At 39.9% G+C, this 22,425-nt stretch overlaps 1 protein-coding gene and 2 long non-coding RNA genes across 6 annotated transcripts; 1 reads left to right on the top strand and 2 right to left on the bottom strand.

The window, feature by feature from the left end:
- Positions 1-6: 6 nt before the first annotated feature.
- LOC124865162 (protein NLRC3-like) lies at positions 7-13,095 on the bottom strand. Its single transcript, XM_047360126.1, has 9 exons — positions 13,079-13,095; positions 12,512-12,625; positions 10,547-10,625; positions 10,157-10,385; positions 8,238-10,032; positions 7,065-7,238; positions 4,107-4,268; positions 2,472-2,515; positions 7-2,323 (listed from the first exon to the last, which is right to left on the bottom strand). The coding sequence occupies exons 1-9, from the start codon at positions 13,093-13,095 to the stop codon at positions 1,806-1,808; spliced, it is 3,132 nt and encodes a 1,043-aa protein (XP_047216082.1). The 3' UTR covers positions 7-1,805.
- Positions 13,096-13,644: 549 nt separating this feature from the next.
- Positions 13,645-14,830, bottom strand: LOC124865161. The gene is made up of 3 exons (XR_007037481.1): positions 14,706-14,830; positions 13,843-13,965; positions 13,645-13,759 (listed from the first exon to the last, which is right to left on the bottom strand). It is a non-coding gene; the product is annotated as an uncharacterized LOC124865161 (long non-coding RNA).
- A 3,151-nt stretch (positions 14,831-17,981) lies between these two features.
- Positions 17,982-22,425, top strand: LOC124865160. Of its 4 annotated transcripts, none has more exons than XR_007037478.1 (5): positions 17,982-18,245; positions 18,346-18,410; positions 18,776-18,871; positions 19,012-19,883; positions 19,949-22,425. It is a non-coding gene; the product is annotated as an uncharacterized LOC124865160 (long non-coding RNA). The 4 variants fall into 4 exon arrangements; XR_007037479.1 differs by having other exon boundaries at positions 17,985-18,245; positions 19,012-20,245; positions 20,360-22,425; XR_007037480.1 differs by having other exon boundaries at positions 17,985-18,245; positions 19,012-20,239; positions 20,360-22,425.

The raw sequence follows: 22,425 nt of genomic DNA on the forward strand, positions 1-22,425 counted from the left end.
ACCAGTGACTTTAATCCTGAAACTGGATCAAACTCTGGGAATGTGGAGTTCTACTGGGAGAACAACAGGAAAAACTTTGGACCTGAGTAGGACCTGCTGCTACTTTCTTTCTTCATCTTCTGGATCTTCTCAATCCAAATGCCTTCAAAGCTGGATTCATATCTAATTTTCTTACATGGAAACTCTAAAACAGATCATCCAGATTGGTTCAACAACAACATCTGATCTGAGTTTCAGCAGCAACTTACAAAACATCTCAGCATCAGCATCTAGAGAACAACAAGCTAAATTCAGCTAAACTGCTGAAAGAAGTTCAACCAACCTTCAGAAACTCAACATCACAGCTGAACACAGTATAACATCTTCAAGCAGTTCAAACCAGTTAGCATGTTCTCCTCCACATGCTAACACCAACATGGTGTGGAAGTTCTTCAGCAAACAGATCAAACTCCAAAGCTGAGCTAGAAGAACCTTGGATGTAAATGACCTCAGTTAGTGTTTCAATGCAACAAACTTTCATTTGAATCCAACATTTAAACCAATCTCATTGAGCTCATCCAGAAGTTGGAGAACCAAAGCAGCAGTTTCAGGTCTCCTCACATCTAAACCTTCTCCTCTTCACTCACCATCTGAACTCCACATTCACAGTCACATTAATACAGTTACAGATTTAAAGTCACTGATTGATATCAAAGTGCAGTTACCCAAATGTTGGCTCCATGTGCTTCCTCCATCCAAACCAGCTCAGGTGAAAGGTCAGACTGTCAAACAGGAAGTGAAGGCTTCCACTTCCTTTTACAGGGCGGGGCCAGGCAGCCTCCACCAACAGGGTGGGATGATGTACTTTGAAATCACTCCAGATGACAATCATCGTCTCTCTTGTGATCCACTAACAGGATGGTATTCTCTCTAGTTTCTTCAGGATGGTCCAAGCATCAGTTGGAAATAGATCTGGACGGCAGGCGTGTTTCTCAACAATAAACCAGAACAGGAACCCAAAGAGACCCAGAAAATGGTTCCTCTGTCTTCCTGTCCTTTACCTTTAAGAGTCAGATGTTAATCTGCTGACAGAAGAACCTGGAGGAACAATGTTATCTTCATGTTTTGAGCTTTTCTTCCATTTATTTATTCCAACAATTCCTGCTGGAAGACAGCCTCCCCTACCCACTGCAGTGGGACTGGTTTCTGCTGATCCAGGTTCGGCAGGACTTGAAGAAATAGAACCTGAACAACAAACTTGACATCATTTTATAAAGTTGGTCCAGTTGACCCAATCAGAACCTAGACGTTGGTGAGGTAAATCCAACCGACTCTGTGATGGACTGGTGACCTATCCAGTGTGTCCTCAGCCTGTAGTCAATTAATGACTGCTGGGACAGACACCCCGTCCTCCTCTCTTGGGACTAAAGGCCAAATGAGTATTTGCAGGAGACTGAAACTGGCTGAGTCCATCACTGGTTTAACATGACAGAAAAGATTGAGGATAGAAATGTTAAAACTTCTTCTGATGGTGATATTAAGAGTCTAGATCAAACATTTACTGGAGGAGACGTAAAAAAAACAGTAAATAACCAACTCAGCAGCAACCTTGGAATAGCACTGAAAGCACATTGGTGGAAAAACCCTAAATGAAGCTTTGACTGGAAACAGAACCAAACCTTTGGATCCTGGAATAATCCCAACTTCCATCATTAAAGGACTGGAAGAGGATGAAGTTTACAAAGAATCTTTTCCAAGAGTTTCAGAAAGAGACAGACATGTAGAGACTGAACTATCTGTTCAACAGTGCAAGTGTTTTTTTTGACTCAACACAGAAACACTGAGGAACCAGAACAGATCCTGAATCCAGGATAAAGAGGTTCAGTGAATGTGGTGTTGAAGGTGTGGAGGTGGATCAGTGAGTCAGAGGAGACTCTGTAGAAGGACAGAATACCAGCAGGACTGTCCACATATACTGCTACTCTGTTAGAGACGGAGGAGGAGGAGGATGTAACTGTGCCACTGTGCCAGACAGAGTAACCACCATCAGAGCAGCTCAGACACCAGGACAGATCATTACATCCTAACCAACAGTCATAACTGTCTCCTTTCCTCCTGATTCTTCTGTAACTCACTGATATAAAAACTCCTCCTCTCCACTCAACCTCCCAGTAACAGCGACCAGTTACACCATCACTACACAGCAGCTGAGGCCAGCCATCAAATCTGTCTGGATGATCAGAATATGACTGAAGCTCCTTCACATGTGTCACCTTCCTGTTGTCTTCAGACAGTTGGAGTTTTCTGTTCACTGTGTTTGTGTCGATTGTGAGCTGACAGGAATCTGATGGAGAGAACAAACACAATCCTGCTGCAGTTATTGATCATTTATTGACACTTTGATGATGACTCCTGAATGAGTGATGGACAGTTTGAAGATGGTTGAATGTGAGCTGCTTTGTTGTCATGAATCAAATGAAAAACACACTTACACTTCCTCAGACCTGGTTTCAACCATCGGACTCCAGCAGGCTCCCTGAAAGGAGGAGGAGGGTCAGACCATCAGTCTCTTTCAGCAGCAAACATGGACATTGTAATAGATCAGATCAGATTCCACTCTGACGTGCTGCTGGAAGAACTGGTTCTGGGTCATTTGGACTCTGTGACCTGCTGCATACGTTGTCTGGTCCATTGTGGGAGGAACCAGACTGATAGAGCAGAATCAACCAAGACAACATGACGCAGCCTGTACTGTCTGTCAGTTGCTAACAATGAACTATGCTGTATAAAGCTGCTCATGACTGAGGAACCTTGGCTCATGTCTGGGTCAGCCAAGCTGCAGTCAGCCGGGCCTCTGGACCCAATTCTCTTCATTTCCTACTTTTTACATTAAAGAGTCCAAATCAACCAAGCTGGCTGTTCCTGTCTCATTACTGAAGGTTCTGCCACAGCAGACATTACATGGCTCGGTTCTTCTTCACTCAGAATACAACTGTCCAACATTTGGACTCATCCATTTGAATGGACCGTCTCTAAAGTTCTGTCCTGTAGTTGTCATGTTTCAGCCCAGTTTGAACTCATTCTTTTCATTTCATCTTTTTGAATCAGGCAGGAGGAGGACACCATCCAGTCTGGTTCTTCATCTCCAGTTTGAAGAACACTCACATCATCAAGGTTTATTTAGTCCAACATCCACACTGAGACTGAAGCTCATTGATGATATGAGAGACAATCAAGCAGGTTCTTCAGCATCTATCAGCTCTGCTTCCTGGACAAGATGAGCTGCAGCAGATTCATCTGCTCAAAGATCTTCATCAAAGAGTCCTGACCTGTCTGAGACTTGAACTATTAAAGTCCTCTGCTATGATAGGAGCAGCATCCAGGTGACTGTTCTGATCTTCACTGAGCTCATCATGTAGTGCAGTCAAAGCTAGATCTTTATCTGCCTGAGGTGGAATATAGACAGCTGTGTTAGTTACTGATGGAAACGTTCTGATCCAGAAGGACGGTCAGAGCAGGTAACCTGATGGACAGATGCTCCAGATGTGCTAAATCAGAATGGGAATGTTCCGATGATCACCATCAAACCATCTGTTATTAGATATGAGACACACTCCACCACCTGGTGATGTTCCTGCCCTTGTTGTTCTGTCCAACCAGTGCAGGGTAAAACAATTGGACCATATCATGGTGAGGTCCAGAACCACTTGGTTCTCCATGTCTCACAGAGAAGCAGACAAGGTTAAAATCTCTGACGTTGTGCTGTAACTTTACTCTGGACACAGATGCTCCAGTTTGATGTCCAGAAACTGGGGAACCAGCAAACATCATCCACTGGGAACTGGATGATGGTGTGTTTTTTCACTGGGTCCGGTTCTGACCTAAAACTTATAACCAGAGCCCGGTCAGAGGGACCAGGACGACGTTTGATCTTGGTCCCACATGATTCTAAATAAGACGATGAAACAGATGATGAACTAACTGCTGTCTGTTCCAGCTGAGAAACTTACGACTCAGAAGGATTTACCAGAAAATCATCAACTTAGCATTTAAACCATTTTAATTTGTGAAACAGAGAATACTGTTCCTCATTAAAACCCAGAAGAACCAGTTTGATGAATCTTCACCTGAATATTTCCAGTGTACAGTCTGAACCAGACGGCAACTTCTCCCCTGAATCTTGTAGGTTGTTGTTCTGCAGGTCAACCTCTCTCAGACAGCAGGCCTGGGAGCTAAGAACTGATGACAGAACTTCACAAGTTCTTCCTGAGAGGTTACAGGATCTAAGTCTGAGAGACAAAATGAAACAAGTCAGAAGAAGAACAAACAGATGCTATTTGGACATAAAAACTTTGTCTCAATCCCCGAACAGTCAGGATGATCAAAGTTTGCTCAGATAAAAATAGAAACCCTATATTGGGTCGGTATTTATGATCCAATGTTACGACCCTGCAGGACCCTTGTGGTTGGGATGGGCATTTATCTTTCATATCCAGCACTGATTACTGATAGGGGACACTTGAGGACCTGGTAAGGTCCTTAGTTTTAAACCCTGACTGCCAGCTAACTAGTCTCCACCCTCCTCCACAGGTATGCTGCTGCCTCCTGTTTAGTAGATTATTGTGCTGCAAATTACAACACTGACACATACATCCTCCACTCATGCTCACATACACCACTGATTTCACTGACTTTCACACTTCATCTTTGAAACTTTGATTTTAACCTCAGTTTGTGTTGAATACATTTCTATTAAAAACTCTTCTACATGGTGGGTCTCCCTTTTTGTTGTGGCCTCTGAACCGGGTCAGAACAACACAATGTATGTGAGATAAACTGTGAATGTTTTACTAGTTTCTCAGAAGTCAGACGTTTACATACACTAGGATTAATATACCTAGAAACAAATGAGCAAAATCCCAGATGATGATGATGTCATGGCTTTGTGAGCTTCTGATAGGTTAATCTCAACATTAGATTTAAATGGAGGCGCATCTGTGGATGTAATTAAAACCTCTCAAACACACTGCTTCCTTCTATGACTTCATAAAAAAAAATGAAAGAAATCAGCCGAGATTTCAGGAAGTGAATTCTGGACCTTCATTAATCTGTTTCAACCTTGGATACAACTTCCAGATTCCTGAAGGTTCCACATTTACTGGATCTGATCAAACAACTGCAAGCCCAACAACACCATCCTAACTTTGAAGCACAGTGGTGGGTTCATCATGGTATGTAGATGTTTTTAAAGTCTGGAGTGGCTAATCAGGAAACCCTGGAGAATTCTTGTTAGGTCAGTTGGGCTCATAGGTCACAAGGGCCGGTGTAACTTTAAGTCAGTATCTGTGTTGAACAGAGTAGGCAGGCCAGGTTGCTTGCTGCACTCTCTACAGCAAGGTTTCATCTGTACTGTTGGGACTCCAGCCATGGATTACAATATTTAAAGGCTAGATTAAACTCTTTTTGAAATTTTCAAAATAAATCCCAGTAACCTGAGCAGAGCAAAAACTTCGTGTTCCAACATGGCAGCCTCTATCTACGCGATTCTCAACCGAGGTCATACAGGATAGACATCGCATGTCAGATGAAGGCTTTGAAACTCGCAGGTGAGTAAGGTTCCTACTTTGAAGAATCCTTGGATCCAAGAGTATCTACAACCACTCCGATCGTATGCACAAAGTTAAGTACCATAATGAATGGCTGTTTGGGTATCCAGCATTCATTCGCAAAAAGGGGGTAATTAAGACAAGCTTGACTTTTCTTCTGAGGCCTACACAAGCAGCCTGTGTGCTGCCCCTAATTGAAGCGTTTCCTCCTAATTGAAGGAGGACAACAGGACTGCAGCACTGCACGCCTTCCTGCATGCAGTGCGGCCGGGCCAGCTAAGCAGCCGCCACACCATAGGTACGGAGGTTATCCACAAAGCTAGCCCTGTTTCAGCCACACGTGGATGCTTCCCTCAACTCGCCCAGGACAGCAAAGCATAGAAGCTTTGTTTGGTAGATTAAAAGTGTTATCATTGTCCTACCATATGTGAACGTTAATTCAGTATAAACTGCTTAGTACTTGGAGACAGGCAGTCTGGAGTTTCCAGCCAAGAATCCTTCCTGATAAGAAAACTTAAAGATTAAAAGGCTTGTTATTCAGGAAAGGGCACTAGGCCAGAGTGAAACCTTGCAGATGGTGTCCTGTTTTGTGTTTCCCAGAAGAACTGTTAGGACCTAGTGTTTGAAGCCAAAATGTGTCTGCGTAAATTGTAATGACAGGCAGGATCGGTCTGGATTTTCACATACACAGCAATGTTATGACTTTTGTATATATACGCCCTGATTCGTGTCAGGGACTTGGGTTGCTTTGCGATGCTGTAATATGAAGATGTATGCAGAGATGTTCTGAATAAAAGATCCCCCGCGTCGGTGATGGGAGAAACCATTTGTCCTTCCATTATTTTATTTAAGGAACATTTGTTGGTCAGCCTTTCCTTCTCCCACACCTTCAGCACAGTTCATGTAAGAGGTGGTGTTTGGGCAGAGAAGATTAGTTTAGAATGAAATAAGCTAAATAATGTTTGTTTCATGACCTTTGGTTTTTGTTTGTGTTGAAAAAACTCTGCTATTTAAGTGCTAGCAGACTAGCTGCTCAGCTAATGATGTGTTCTGTGTTGTGTTTTTAAAGTTAAGATAATTTTTATTTAAAGGGTGGTTTTAAACACAGATCGGGCATAAGACACTGTCAATTTTTTAAAGGAGTAACAAGCTATAAGCCTATTTTGTTAGCCAACACCACTGCTAGACATACAAACAATCAAGCACAAAAGGGCAATTTAGAGAGACCAATTAACCTAAGAGGCATCTCTTTGGACTGTGGGAGAAAGCTGGAGTACTGGGATCAAACCCACACATGCACAGGGGGAGAACGTGCAAAATCCATGGAGAAAGACCCCTGGCTGGGAATTGAACCCAGAACCTTCTTGCTGCAAGGCAACAGCGCTACCCACTGCGCCACTGTGCAGCCCGCTATAATAAAGTATTAACAAAAATATGAGGGGTGTACTAACATCTGTGAGACAGTACAACTGGCCAGACCTTAGAGTTTCCAGTTTGCAGTTTGGACTCTTCAGTCCAGAAGACAGCAGCTCCACTCCATAATCCTGCAGCTTGTTGTTTCTCAGGTCCATCTCTCTCAGATTAGAGGACTGGGAGCTGAGAACTAAGGCCAGAACTTCACAGCTTCTCTCTGAGAGGTTACAGTTCTTCAATCTGAAGAGACAGAGATCAAAATCAATAAGAACAATTCTGATGGAATAAAACTAAATAAAAACATCTTATAGTATTAAACAAGACAGATGAAACTGCTTCATGAAATAATAACTCTAAAGCAAGAATAACTGTAAAGCAAGAAATGCATGTCAGAACCCTGAAAACAGAACCCTGAAACAGTACAAAATGTGATTTAGACAAATTTCTATGTTCTGTGACCCACTTAAACTTTGAATGATGTTTTAATGTGACAGATTGAGCTGCAAACATGACCCGTTGTTGGTTTAGTGAAAATATCCTGCAGCAAATAGTGGAAAACTAAATTATGTTTCCACATAACACTATTCTAGATTGGACCACAGGTTCTGAAGTATATTTACACCTCCTTCAAACACTGTGGGACGAGCAGTAAAATAAAAATCATGATGGAAATAGAAAGAAAGTTATTACTAAAGGGAAGAACATTAAGACAACAGAACAGCAACCAGAAATCTGATTATTAATAATCAGCACAAAGCAGCAATATTCTGTTATTTGAATCTAAACTGGACCATTTGTGTTTTTTTTTTTCGGTTTTTGATCTCAGTTTAAGGGCTGATTATATGAAACACTGGAATATATTGAATATTTTGTCTTTTCCCTTTGAAATAAATCAGGGGTTCTCATGAGAAAATATGAAAAAAGACAAGTTCTATTAAATAAATATATTATTCTATCTTTTTTAAGGTCTATTTTGAATTTAACAATTTTTGATCCACTTTTATGAGAAGAACCATTTTTGTGTCAGTCGGGTCTAGTGGAATAAAAATGTTTAATAGTTTCTAAAACAACATAAGTGTTTATTTTTACTAAACATATTTTTGAGAGAACTGACATTCAAACATTAACATTTCTAATTTCTAATAAATCCTTAGTTGTTGAGCAGAACATCCAGGATAATAGTCACTCTTTCCTGGTTTTAGCTCCTGGTGTCAAAACACAAATTATGTCAGAACTTACAGAACTTTGTTTGAAGCTTTGACCACTGGCAGCAGCCTGAGAAGAGCCTCCTCTGAAGCAGAGTATTTCTCCAGGTCAAACACATCCAGGTCTTCTCCTGATGACAGTAAGATGAAGACCAGAGCTGACCATTGAGCAGGAGACAGTTTATCTGTGGAGAGACTTCCTGAACTCAGAGACTGTTGGATCTTCTGGACCAGAGAACGATCATTCAGTTCATTCAGACAGTGGAACAGGTTGATGCTTTTCTCTGCAGGCAGGTTCTCATTGATCTTCTTCTTGATGTACTGAACTGTTCCCTCATTGGTCTGTGACCTACTTGCTGATTTTGTGAGCAGACCTTGCAGGAGAGTCTGATTGGTCTCCACTGAAAGACCCAAGAGGAAGCGGAGGAATAAGTCCAGGTGTCCATTTGGACTCTGTAAGGCCTCGTCCACAGCTCTCTGGTGGAAACTTGTTAGATTTGGCTCGTATAATAATTTCAACCAAGAAGAAACGTTTGCATGATCTTCCTTTAGGTTAATTACATAGTTGAAGAAGGTCCGTTGGACATGAAGAGCAGCCAGAAACTCCTGAACACTCAGATGGACAAAGCAGAACACCTTGTCCTGGTACAGCCCTCTCTCCTCTCTAAAGACCTGTGTGAACACTCCTGAGTACACTGAGGCTGCTCTGATATCGATGCCACACTCTGTCAGGTCTGATTCATAGAAGATCAGGTTTCCTTTCTGCAGCTGATCAAAAGCCAGTTTTCCCAGAGACTCAATCATCTTCCTGCTCTCTGGACTCCATTGTGGATCTGTCTCAGATCCTCCATCATACTTGACCTTCTTCACTTTGGTCTGAACCACCAGGAAGTGGATGAACATCTCAGTCAGGGTGTTGGGCAGCTCTCCTCCCTCTCTGGTCTCCAACACATCCTCCAGAACCGTAGCAGTGATCCAGCAGAAGACTGGGATGTGGCACATGATGTGGAGGCTTCTTGATGTCTTCATGTGGGAGATGATCCTGCTGGCCTGCTCCTCATCTATGAATCTCTTCCTGAAGTACTCCTCCTTCTGTGGGTCAGTGAAGCCTCTGACCTCTGTCACCATGCCAACACTCTCAGGAGGGATCTGATTGGCTGCTGCAGGTCGTGTGGTTATCCAGAGGAGAGCAGAGGGAAGCAGATTCCCTCTGATGAGGTTTGTCAGCAGAACATCCACTGAGGTGGACTCTGTAACATCAGTCAGGATCTCCTTGTTGTGGAAGTCCAGAGGAAGTCGACTCTCATCCAGACCATCAAAGATGAACAGAACCTGGAAGTGTTCAAAGCTGCAGATTTCTTTGGTTTCAGTAAAGAAGTGATGAACAAGGTCCACCAAGCTGAACTTTTTCTCTTTCAGCACATTCAGCTCTCTGAAGGTGAATGGAAATATGAACTGGATGTTCTGGAGGGCTTTGTCTTCAGCCCAGTCCAGAGTGAACTTCTGGGTTAAGACTGTTTTTCCAATGCCAGCCACTCCCTTTGTCATCACTGTTCTGATTGGTTGATCTCTTCCAGGTGGGACTTTAAAGATGTCTTCTTGTCTGATGGTTGTTTCTGGTCTGTGTGGTTTCCTGGATGCTGTTTCAATCTGTCTGACCTCATGTTCATCATTGACCTCTCCAGTCCCTCCCTCTGTGATGTAGAGCTCTGTGTAGATCTGGTTCAGAAGGGTTGGACTTCCTACTTTAGCGATCCCCTCAAACACACACTGGAACCTCTTCTTCAGACCAGATTTAAGTTTATGTTGACAAACTGAGGAAAGAAACCCTGAAGGAAGACAAACTATTATTAGCAATAAATAGAGCATTTAAATATCTGTTTTTCTGCTCTTGAGACTGAAATAAATTCAGCATTTATCATGCAGGTTAAATCTGTAGAGAAATCCTCTTACTGCTCTGCAGACGTTCAGCCAGCTCCTCCTGCTTCATCTTCTTCAGGAAGTTCAGTGTGATCTTCTCAAAAGCCTCTCTGCTGCTCCTCCTCTGCTCTTCATCTTCACCTTCCAACACCTCCTCATCCTCCCACTGACTCTCTAAGCCTTCTGGGTAATCTAGACTCACAACCTTCTGGATCTTCTTCAGCTCATTCTTCACAAAAGTAACAATGTTGTCCTCCAGCAGCTGGAACAGAACAATTCATGAAGGACACATCAGACTGAGATCATGGAGCCAAACATCAGGTCCATGTTGGACAGACTGACAGTCCTCTGCTCTACAAAGTGCAGCATGGAGATGACTGTGAACAGAACCGATGGAGAAGTAGTTGTTGTACATGTACAGACCATAAATATGGAGTCCAGCTGGGTTTGATGCTGCTGGGCAGACGGACCACTGGGAACCTCTGAGTTCTGCTGGTCCACTCTGTGGAGGAACCAGGAAACGATTATACATATGAATTATTATCATAATGATGATAACAATTCAAATAGATTTAATAGGTTTAACGAAGGGGTTGCATGATGGTACAGTTGGTAGCACTGTTGCCTTGCAGCAAGAAGGTCCTGGGTTCAACTCCTGGCTGGTGGTCTTTCTGCATTGAGTTTGCATGTTTTCACCACGTACTCCAGCTTTGTCCCACAGTCCACAAAACATGATTGTTAGGTTAATTGGTCTCTTTAAATTGCCCTTAGGTGTAAATAAGTGTGAGTTTGATTATTTGTGTCTGTTTTACCTTTCAAATAAATCAGAAGTTTTCAGAACAAAACATGGAAAAAGACATGAAAATATAAATAAATAGATTTCATATCTATTTCAGGTCTGAAGAGGCTTAGCAGAATTTATGTTTTAAATAGGAAAATAAATAATTAAATGTAACCATTTTTGTTCCACTTTTGCCCTGCGATGGATTAGCGACCTGTCCAGGATGTACCCTGCCTCTCGCCCGTAGACAGCTGTAGATAAGAACCAGCTCCCCCGTGATCCACTATGGGGATAGAAGATGAATGAATGAATGAAGATGAATAAATGAATGAATGTATGAATGAAGGTTAAAAATGCATAGAACAGTTTATCTAAAAATATCAAATATTAACAGAAGCTAATAATAAAACATCAAAAACAGGAACAGTCATTCACTGATTTTTCTATTGTCCTTAAAATGTGTTTAAAATCCTTCAGTTACATTAAGCTGCACAGCTCCAGCTCCTGTTGTAGTTTGTTAGAAAATGAGTTTTTCCAACCTTTAGCATCCCTAACCCTAACCCTACTGAAGGAACAGTAAATCTAATACAAGTCTGTGATCAGAGGCTGCAGCTGCTCTGTTTCAATGACTGACAGGAAGCTGGAGACACAGTTATTAAGCCAAGAACTGATCTGGAAATGAAAATATTCCAGTGCAACAGTCTGTGTGAGAACAATGAAGGCAAGTTAATCAGACAGAACAAAGTCCAAAGGTAGGAAAGAGGTTTACATCCTGAGATGAATCTGTGTGCTTCATGATGAACATCATCCAACATCTGCAGAGAGCTAACAGGAGGATTCATGTCCAGAAATAATGTTGCTGTGTGGGAAGAAGGTGGCTGCAACAAGTCATTTCTTTACTTTAAATGAAAATATTATTAATTTTTATGAAAGAAACCCCAGTTTTAGTTTGAGATTTTAGATTCAAGCAAAAATAAAGTAATTTAAAAGAAAACTGGACCTTATTCAGTAAAGTTCAGGTATTTCTACAGGTGATTTATTTTGTTTTTGCTCCATATCTTGACCAGCAGTAACAAACTTGCCTTAAACATTTGTGCATTTCTATTTATTTACGTCTCATACTTAAACCTACGAGTTAAATATGATCAGATAAAAAGGGTTGGTTGTTAATTTGGTCATTTATCTTGTATTATCTGCCCTCCTTTAGTTCTTCTCTTTAAAAGTCGTCTGATTCAACATATGAATTAAAACTGAGGGAGAAAAAACATCAGAAGCACAAATTCAGGAACAAAACAATCCACTAGAGTCTGAAGTGGGAACACACTTATTTTGTCATTGATTATTTCTTTAAAATGGTGAACCTGAATTATGTCTTCAGCTGGAATCAGCCTGACCCCTGCTGGACCAACAGGTGAACTACAGACACTTAGAAACACCTCCAACAATGTTTACCCTGAACTCACTGGAGACTGAATTTGTAGAAAAGCTTCCAGCAAAAACAAACAGTTTCATAAATAGGAATAAAAATGTGGAAAAATGTGGAATCTAAACATTTCAAACTGAATCAGTTCAGTTTCATACAGTTAAAACATTTAGACAGAGCTCACCTCTTTGTAGCAGAAGGTTGATCTGATTTAAAAGTAATACCAAGACCCTTTGAATTATCGCTCTTTAAGGAAACACAGCTTGGTTCTGGTTCTGGTTTGAGAGTCTGTTGGATCCTGAAGGAAAAACACTGAATTCAAACTTAGTCTAATAATGTATTTAAAGTTAAACCCTGAAGCTCAGAACTCTAAAGTGTTTCACAGTGGCTCTTGTTTGAAGAGGATCCAAATATTCCTGGTTTCACTGTAAACCGTATATTAATGATGGATTAATAATAAGCACTGATGATCATTAATAAGGGATGATGTTTTGGTTTGGTAGCAGGAACTGAACAATAATCAGAAAGTTTTTCTGTAGAACAGTGTTTGATGTGTTCTGATCTTCTATCCTGACAAACTTTCTTCCTTTGGATCAGAGTCAGAACTGCTGATGGAGAAACAAGTTCATTTATCTTCTTGTCGTTTGTTTTACTTCTTCTAGTCTTAAACTGATGATGGAACCCCTTTAGAGCAGCAGCTTTATTCTCAGCTCATCATTTCTGAGCTTCTGGAAGCTTTTTATGGTCATACAGGCCATGGTGGTGCATTCAAGGACCTTTCATAAATCAAGTAATCCACACTAAATGTCTTGTAAAACATTGATCTTGTTCTCATCATCAGACTTCATCACAGCAGCACGTAGATGATCTTGTATTGTTGATGACATTTAGTGGCTGCTGAAGGAGACTGTGGAGCAGATAACAGTGAGAGATCATGTTTTCCATCAGATTTAGTTTGGATTATTTAGTTGACATCTAATCCTTGAATCAGCATCATGACTTGCCTACATGTGCAGTCACCTTAAGCTCTGCAGAAGCACCAACTCTGATGAACTAATGTGACACAAGGTGATACAGAATGATTCAACTGGATGGAAGAACAACTGATTTTAGCTCCAATATCATCTAACAAGATCATTTCATATCATCACAATAATACAATGGTTTGATTATTTCCATGATTTAGCATCCATCACACACTGCTTCACATGTGAACACAGACATGTGTGAGAAAGAGTTGTTTTCTCATTAATATGTTGGAATGAAGTTAGTTTCAACTAATTAGTTTGAACATTTAGAAACAGCTCACCTGTTTGCAGCTGAATGTTGGGCTGATTTAAAATTAATGTCACCCTTTGACCTTTTTCTCGCAAAGGAGACATAGCTGGGTTCAGGTTCAGGTTCAGGTCCAGGTTCTGGTTTTGATCGTTTCCTGTGAATAAAGATGGTTTGGTGATGTGAGAGCTGAGTCTGACATGGAGAAGAGTCCTGGACAGTTAGAGATGGTGATCTGACCTCTGAACTTTGCTCTGGTCCTCATGTTCTCCACACAGAGTGGTTTTAGAGGGAGGGACTCTGTCCTCTCTGTCGTCACACTGATCCATGCTGCTCAGTTCACATCAGCTCACACACATGGAGCTGCAGCCAAGAACACACATGATGAAGATACATTTTCATTCACTGACACACACCTGTAGCTACAAATGAACAGTCTAGGTAGTTGTTGTTCCTCTATTCCAGAAACAAAGATTGTGACACTAAACCATATTTAACATTAATAATAGAAATAACAGATTGTTGGATGTTTGTTAGATATGAAAAGATTGTTTCAATGAATGAAATTATTGCAGTTTGACTGTAAAGTGAAGGAGCTGCAGACTGAAACACTGCATGATGTGAAGATATTGATCAGTCAAACTTCTTCTGCTGCAGCTCCACAAAATGAAGCAGAACAAACTCTGAACATCTGGACCTGCTGGATTTCTCAGTCATCAAACTATACAGATGGATTATATGTTCCCTTAAAGCTTCACTTCATTTGATAGCATGAAACATTATAACAACGTTGATATCATCTTATTTTGAAAGGATTCACAGGAAGCAGCTGTTCTGCTGACTTAAAAAAGGTAAAACGTTTGATTTAATGACCTGAAAAGGAAGCTGTTAGTTTAGTGAAAAACAAACATCAGCTGCTCATCATGTTGACTGTTTCAGACAATAATCTAATAATCCTGTAGATGTTCCTTCATATACAGTAAAACTAAAACGTGGTTCTGAAATAAGAGGAGAACATGTTCTCCAAACACCAGAGAGCAGAAACACACTGTTAAATTATTAAAGTTCAAATCAACTTTAACTATGAAACAAAGTAAACTTACGGTTTCTTTAAGCAAGACAGAGAACAGAAGAAGACTTGAAGAAAACAGACTCTGAGGCAGCAGAGCAGCTTCCTGGAACAAGTCAGAACTTCACCTGAGATGGAGGTGGAGCCTGAAGAGTATGGAGGACCGATCCTGACATAATCTAAAATAAAAGCAGAAATATATGTATATATTGTATATATTTTGTTTTTTTCTTTTCCTTAAACAGGCCTTTGTTCTTTTTACATTTCCTCGTCTCCTCTTTTTCCTTTAACATATGCGTTTCTCCTTCATTATGCAAACGAGGAGGGCTGCCTTCTTCTCTCCAGCTCCTCTCCTATTGGTCAATAAACAGGAAGGACGAGGGTGTGTCCCAATTCAGGAGCTGCATCCTTAGAAGGACCCGGTCTACGTGGACTGGGTCCTTCGTTGACCGCTTTGACCACAGAGGCCGGAAGTGAGCTGCTGTGAATTGGGACGGTCTAGCCTTTACCAGCTGTTCCTTCCCTCACCTCAGCGTGACAGGTGTCGCCTAGCAACCACAGCTGCGAGGAGAACTTATTAAAGTAGAATGGAGCCGAACTTCTGGTGGTTTTATTTTTAATGTTTGAGGAACACCAGCAGTTGGATCATCGTCGCAGAACTTTATCTCCGGCTGAGAGATAATCATGTTCAGGTAAAAAAGAGGTTTGATTTACCTTAAAGCTTCTAACCAATAAACAACTAGATAGCAATTTTATGCCTAATGAATTGCGACATATTTTATATATATATCAATATATCTATATCTATATATATATAGATATATATAGATATAGATATAGATATAGTCAGTCAGTCATTTTCTACCGCTTCTTCCATAGTGGGTCGCGGGGGAGCTGGTGTCTATCTCCAGCAGTCTATGGGCGAGAGGCGGGGTCACCCTGGACAGGTTGCAAACAACCATGCACACTTATTCATACACCTAAGGGCAATTTAGAGAGACCAATTAACCTAACAGGCTGTGGGAGGAAGCCAGAGTACCCGGTGAGAACCCACGCATGCACGGGGAGAACATGCAAACTCCATGCAGAAAGACCCTCAGGCCAGGAGTTGAACCCAAGACCTTCTTGCTGCAAGGTAACAGTGCTACCAACTGCGATGGACTGGTGACCTGTTCAGGCTGTGCCCCGCCTCCCGTCCGTGGACTGCTGGAGATAGGCACCAGCAACCCCATGACCCACTATGGAATAAGATGAGCAGGAAGGACATTCTGTACAAGCAGAAATACCCCAGGCCGGGAATCGAACCCAGGACCTTCTTGCTATATATATATATATACACACCACCAGAACATGACTACTGTGTGCAGGCAAGTATATCATAGATGTGATTAATGTTTGAGGCGTATAACTAATTGTCATATTTTGTGAGCAGCATCTTCTAATTCTGCATATTTCTGATTACATCTTAGTGATGTGGTCCAACCAGACCTTTAAACTTGATGGATGAAAGAGGCATCACAAACATCTGCAGACCATCTGTGTGATGCTTCGCTCACCATCCAGAAAGACTAACCACAGGTCTCAGTTGCAGCATCTCATCCAAGTCTCTGACCTTGTGAAAGATTTAGCCACATCTCCAGAGACTTTCTGTTCAGAAAGACATCTGCCTCTTTGTTCTGTTGAAGAGGTTTTTCCAGGAACTGGTCACTCAGGTTGATCCTGCTGTCTCCATTGTAAATATTTGTACATAGTTTTATTTTATGCCTTTTGTCTTGTAATCTTGATCTGTTTGAATGTTTTCTTCCCCCATTCTGTTTAAAATGCTGTTTGTATTTTTCATAATAAATTCTGTTTATAACTTTAAATGAAGTTGATGTATTGTTAGATCAAATGGAAATAACATTAGTGACAAAAACTATTTTGAAATTTATTAGAAAACCTTAAAACTTTAAGAAACAATCTGAACAAAACTTAATATTTCTTATGTAGCATCTTATTTTGGTGCCATTCTTTGGAAAACAGTCTGTCTATTCTCTGTAGCCTCATGTCCTCCCTGATTAAATCCATCATATCTGTCTCTCTTTCTTTTCTGACCCCTTCCTGCTGGCTCACTGTCTTCCTTCTCCATCTGGTTGCCCACCACTCCGCTTGGCCCTGAAGGGTCCTCAGGGATGGAGGCAATTAGGACAGGAGGTGTTGTGGAAGACCTCTGTCCCAACACCTCATCCATAAGGACAAACCAGGTCCAAGTAGCAGCAGTGGGCTTTTCACTGACTCCCTCTCCTGACCCTGGATACTTACAATCCTAAAGTTAGATGGAATAAAAGAAGAGTTGACTAAACAGAGAAACCAATAAGACTTTTAGAAATATTTTTTATTTGTGTGACATGAGAACTTCTGAACATACTTTATATTTCTTTTTCATATTGTCCCACCTTTTTTTTTGGCCTGCAAGGGGCTGACCTTCCCCTGTTGGCCCATCTTCTCCAGAATTGTCCTAAACAAGCAAAAAGAAAGAGGGAAAACCAAAAGAAGTATGTTAATCACTGGATGGATATTTATGAAAGTTAGAAAGATGGGAGTTATTGAAACTGGACAGAAACTGACTGTAAAGAATGTTGTTATTGTACCTCCAAGCCACGGTGGCTGAGTTTTTAGCTCCAGTAAAAAGGTGGTGATTCTCACCCCTGAGCTTCATAAACTGGACCGTCTGCTCCTTTGTCCCTAAAAATGTTTTTATTATTTTTAATTATGCCAGGATCGGTCCTCCATAAAAGAGACAGGTAGGAGGGGCAGCATCAGTTTATCAGACATGTATTAGAAATTATTGACATTGTTCAGCTTTCATTTCCAGAGAGGTTTGAGCGTTCTATCAGTTATTAGCAGAAGGGTTGAACTCTTTTGCTTATAACAAAGTGGAGGTTTTCTGCAGCATCCAGGATTAGTAAAAACCACTTTATTTTTGATTTGTCTGATTCCAGAACAGTTTTCCTTGTTCCCAGTTTGTCCTACAGAGCTTTGGTTCTGAGAAGAAGGCGGCATTAAAGTTTGAAACATTCAGCAGAAGTTTGTCTTCATTTAGTAAATATAGCTGCTGCAGTGTGTGACTCTGACCAGCAGATGGAGCCATTACATTTATGACATTAATGGTTTTTAAATTCAGTCTGTTAGAAACGTTGAGACAGGAATCATTCAGGTTTCCACTAACGGGACTAGGTATAAAAAACTGTAAAGTTGTTATTTACAGAACTTATTTGTACTCTTCTATTATATTGCTTATTTATTTCATTTTGTAGGAGGTTCTGGGCAGCGAAAACTTCCCTTATATCTCCAGAGACTGAGGGTGACAATGGCAACCTTTTGAAAACTGTGACAGTAGGAGGAAAAAACATGATCTACATAATTCCACGTCAGGAGAAAACTGATATGTCTCCTCTTCCTCTGGATGCTCTAGAACTTCAAAGCATCATGGGAAGTTTGCAGTGTTACCTTGCAGTTGCAAGTCTTGGCTGTCCGTGTAAAATCATGTGTTGACCTCAGATCTTCAAGAGACGACTTTGAAATTTCAAAGGAGGTAATTTGTCTTTTTTAATATCTTCATGCTCTTTATTTTTTATTTTATTTTTCTACTTTTTCTTACAAAATATATATTTTTAATATTCTCATCATGACAGCAGTGCTGGTGAAGGTACCCCAGTGGCGTCAACATCAAGTACAAATGATGCCTGGAACACATCTGGTAATGCAGGACTATGTGTTAACTTTGGAAACATTTATTTTTGTATGACCTGTACCTCTTTTAATATAGTGGGCAGGAAACATATTGTATGTTCAAAAATAATAAGTACTTTTTTGTCCTTTTTAATTCATAACCCGTCCTTTTTAATTCATACCAGTTGTTGTTTTAAACAACAACAACATGATGAACAACAACTAACATTTAGACAACATTTTAGATTGTAAAAATGCATTTTTGGAAGACAAACAGATATATAAAATTTGTCAGTAAGTCTAAATTAATCATAAATTAATTTCTCTATAGTTCTGCAATATGTATTCTATTATGAATGTTGTTTTTACTGAAAATATTCTGTGTGCTTTTAGAAATGGTTGCAGGTATTGAGAGGTCTTCTTCTTGAAGGGATTTCATGGCTGCGCACCAAAGTATTTCCTGTCTGATTTGGACAGAGGTCATTTCAGGTATTTGCCAAAATGTCATCTGTTGTTTATTATGATTTCAGTTAAATTGACAATAATGCAACAGATTTACTGTATTTATTCTTTTTCCTATTTTTTATCATTCCAACAACTGATTTCATTTTAGTTTTTTTTTTTTCCAGGACTATTGGAGAAATAATTGCTGTCAGTTTGGCTCCAGGGGGACCAGCTCCAAACTTAATGATGCCTTGGTGCTACAAAGTCTTGTGCTCTGGATCCCTTGAATTTGAAAGCAGGGACAAAAATGATGTGGCAGATAGAAAACTGTACTGACCTTTTATCAAAGGTGAGAACACTTGGATAACTGCTAGAAAGCATAAAATACCTCAAAGCCAAACATTTTAAAAAGCAAATGTTTTAATACATAATACAACGTAAACTGCTGTTGTAGATAGATCAGCAGGGTAATTATCACACAACTATATCCCTAAAGGCAAGCAAAGGAATGCATGTTTTCTCTTATCACCAAACAGTTGCACGTTTTCTGGATCTGCCCTGTTGTCTCCTCTCTGGTGTGTTTTTGTTGGAATGTTGGGACTGAAATAATTATTTCAGGTTTCAGTACAAACAGTGAACCTGGTCACCAGAACTGGGGCTGCAAATATTCCCATCAGACTCTAGGTGGGAGGCTATAGAGAACTACAACCTACAACAACATCAGTAGCTCTCTGATGGTCTCAGACAGTGGTTCTGATTGGATCTACAGCTGCACCATCAGAACTCTCAGTAACTGGAAAAAAGTTAGTTTTCAGCAGCTTGGTGAGTATTTAGTCTGATAAAATGGGGTCATTAAAGGTCACAGCAGTATTTAATGTTTCTGTTTCATATTCATTTCTCTCCATTTCTAGCTCTTTGTTTCCGTGATCCACCAATAAAGCTGAATGATTAAATTGATAAATCAACAAAACAACAAAGTCCTCACAGAACAGTTGAACAATGTTCAACATGAGATGATGCTGAGAGTCGTTGAAAGTAGATGATTCCAGGATCAAATGTGAGTAACAGAATATTTGATCCTTTATCTTATTCAGTTTTCTGGATTCATTTGTGTTACTTTAGCTTCAGTTACTGTTTCGACGGCTGGAACAACAATCCCCTGCTCTCCGTTGGACTCTTCTGGGATGAGCTTCGTTTGGAGATACAACCACAGTCAGATCATCCTGAGCAAGACGGGGTCCAACCTCACGGTGTCCGAGAGGTGGAGGAACCAGGTGAAGGAGGTTTCAGAACCTGGACAGCTGATTCTGCAGAGTTTATCTCCAGATCAGGAGGGACTTTACAGCTGTGAAGTCAGTGATGAAGAATATACCACCATAACTGAGAGCCGTGTGAAAGGAGGTGAAGGTGGAGGTGAAAGTAAAGCAACAAGTTAAAACTCCACAAATCATTAAAGACATTAAGATTTTCTGCCAAATAATTACAAAGCATAAAACATAGCTTCATCCTTTCAATGTCTTTGTTTTATTTCAGATCGTTCATTCAGACCTGCAGTTGTGTCAGGAGTTATTGTTCTGTTTATAGGGAAATGTGTTTGCATTTTGTGCCTAGAAGACGAAGAGGTAAAAAGTACTTGAGTTCAGTTACAAATCCTTACATTACGTTTGTACTGATGATGTCATCTGACCTTAAATAGTTTCAGGTCAATCAACACAAGCAGGAACGTGAACGAACAGTAAGTATGTTTTAAATATACAGCAGCAGAAAGAAAAATACTTGTGTCATAAATGCATAGAATGTGTCTTTACACGATAAATACATGTGATCATGTTCACATTTCTCTTCAGGTGATACCATCAGACTTTATATCAGATTTAGTTCTCTTCTCTTCCTAGACTATTGCAAAACCTTTAGTTTTTTCAATGTGAAGTAATTTTTCTGTTGGTATAAATGTATGTTTGGACTCATTGTGATGCTCAGGGCCTTTTGTAGTTATGCACACTTTAGTTTTCTGGTTTTAATTTATATGAAACATAAACACTGATGGCTTCATTAGGTCTATAGAGCAGTAATGTTGTTGTTTTTTTATTCTTATATTTATGAGTGTTACTCTTACTTGTACTTTACATCACTTTGTTCCCTTTGAGGGCTTTTAAAGGGCTTAATATATAAACTTGGATTAGATATGTAGACACTAAAGAAATGCTTGCATGGAAGCATCTCGTTTCAGGCCGTTTTTAGGAGCCAGGACAATTATCTCAAGACATGTTCAGCTACACTAATAAATAAAAAAATAGTGTAATTGTGTTCAGCTCTTTCTTTGCAAAACTGACTGAATAATTTTTTTTGGCATTTTTGTTTAAATCCAAACTTTAAGACTTCTTCTTCCATTCATTGTTATATGAACAAATCACAGCAAACAGCTGTTGTTGCAGCAAAACTGTCACTAATATAACTGAACTGCTCATTAGAGATGTAGTTAAACACACAACACACTGATTCTCCAGCTATTAATACTTGTTGTGATTATTGAGGCTTTTAACATCAGTATCATGTCATCAAATTCAAAGTTTCTAAATCATTTTTACACAAGCAGCCTGCTGGATAGGTTTTAATGATAATTCAGGAGTAGGAAACTATGATGGCTGTTAAACAGCTTCAGTCCAGATTAATTAGGTTGTATAAATGTCATCTTTTAAATAGAAGTGGTTCTCCAGCTACGTCAAACCATGTTTTAATTGTTGCACTATTTAGTTTCTTTTATTGTATTTATTTGAATGCACTTAGGTTTTCTTCTGCACATTTCTTTAGAGACATCTGGAATTAGCTGACTGTGTGGCTGGACAACAGTGTCCTAAGGACTGGTTCTTTACCAAAGTAGTTTTCCTAAAGTCTGAAACAAGATGACACCTGAACAGCTGCAGGAATCCTCACACAGCCGCCCTCAAATGTTTCACAGCGCAGACATTTATTAGTTGGGTCATAAATGAATGACTGAGTCAACAAGTAATATTATGAATAATTCTTTCAAATGTGGCCGATAGTAACAACCTGAAGGTTGTAACTGATGAAGCCATTACTGATATGTTTCTGAATGTTTGAAAATTGTTTTAATTCTTTGAATTATATTTAACATTTAGGTCTTTCTATGAATATTTCTTTATTTAGCATTCTGTTTAACTTCATCTTTTAATGTTTCTGTTACTTTTAAATAAAAGTTCTCAAACCTCAGTTGTTGCTGTGTGATTATTAATTATCAGTCTTTTTTCACTATAAACAAACATGGTTCTAATCTGGCTAAATTTTATTTTCTAGGAGTCAAATGATCTTTTTTGGAGGAAAAAATGTGGACTAATGTGATAAAGAGTCGCCTTATATCTTCTGACGACCAATCGCTGCACTGGTAGAACGCTGAATGTATTTCCAGTTTTTATTAATTAAAATTCACAGTAGGTATGTATTATGAATATTAATATGAGGAAAACAACAGATTTTTAACAGAAACATGACTGTATCGAGGTTCTGAGAGTCTAACAGGTAGAATGTATGTTGGTTTAGCAGCGCCCTCTGCTGGCCAGGACCTGAAACAATAAGAAACA

The sequence above is a fragment of the Girardinichthys multiradiatus genome, unplaced genomic scaffold, assembly GCF_021462225.1.
Source record: "Girardinichthys multiradiatus isolate DD_20200921_A unplaced genomic scaffold, DD_fGirMul_XY1 scaffold_30, whole genome shotgun sequence".
Lineage (NCBI taxonomy): Eukaryota > Metazoa > Chordata > Actinopteri > Cyprinodontiformes > Goodeidae > Girardinichthys > Girardinichthys multiradiatus.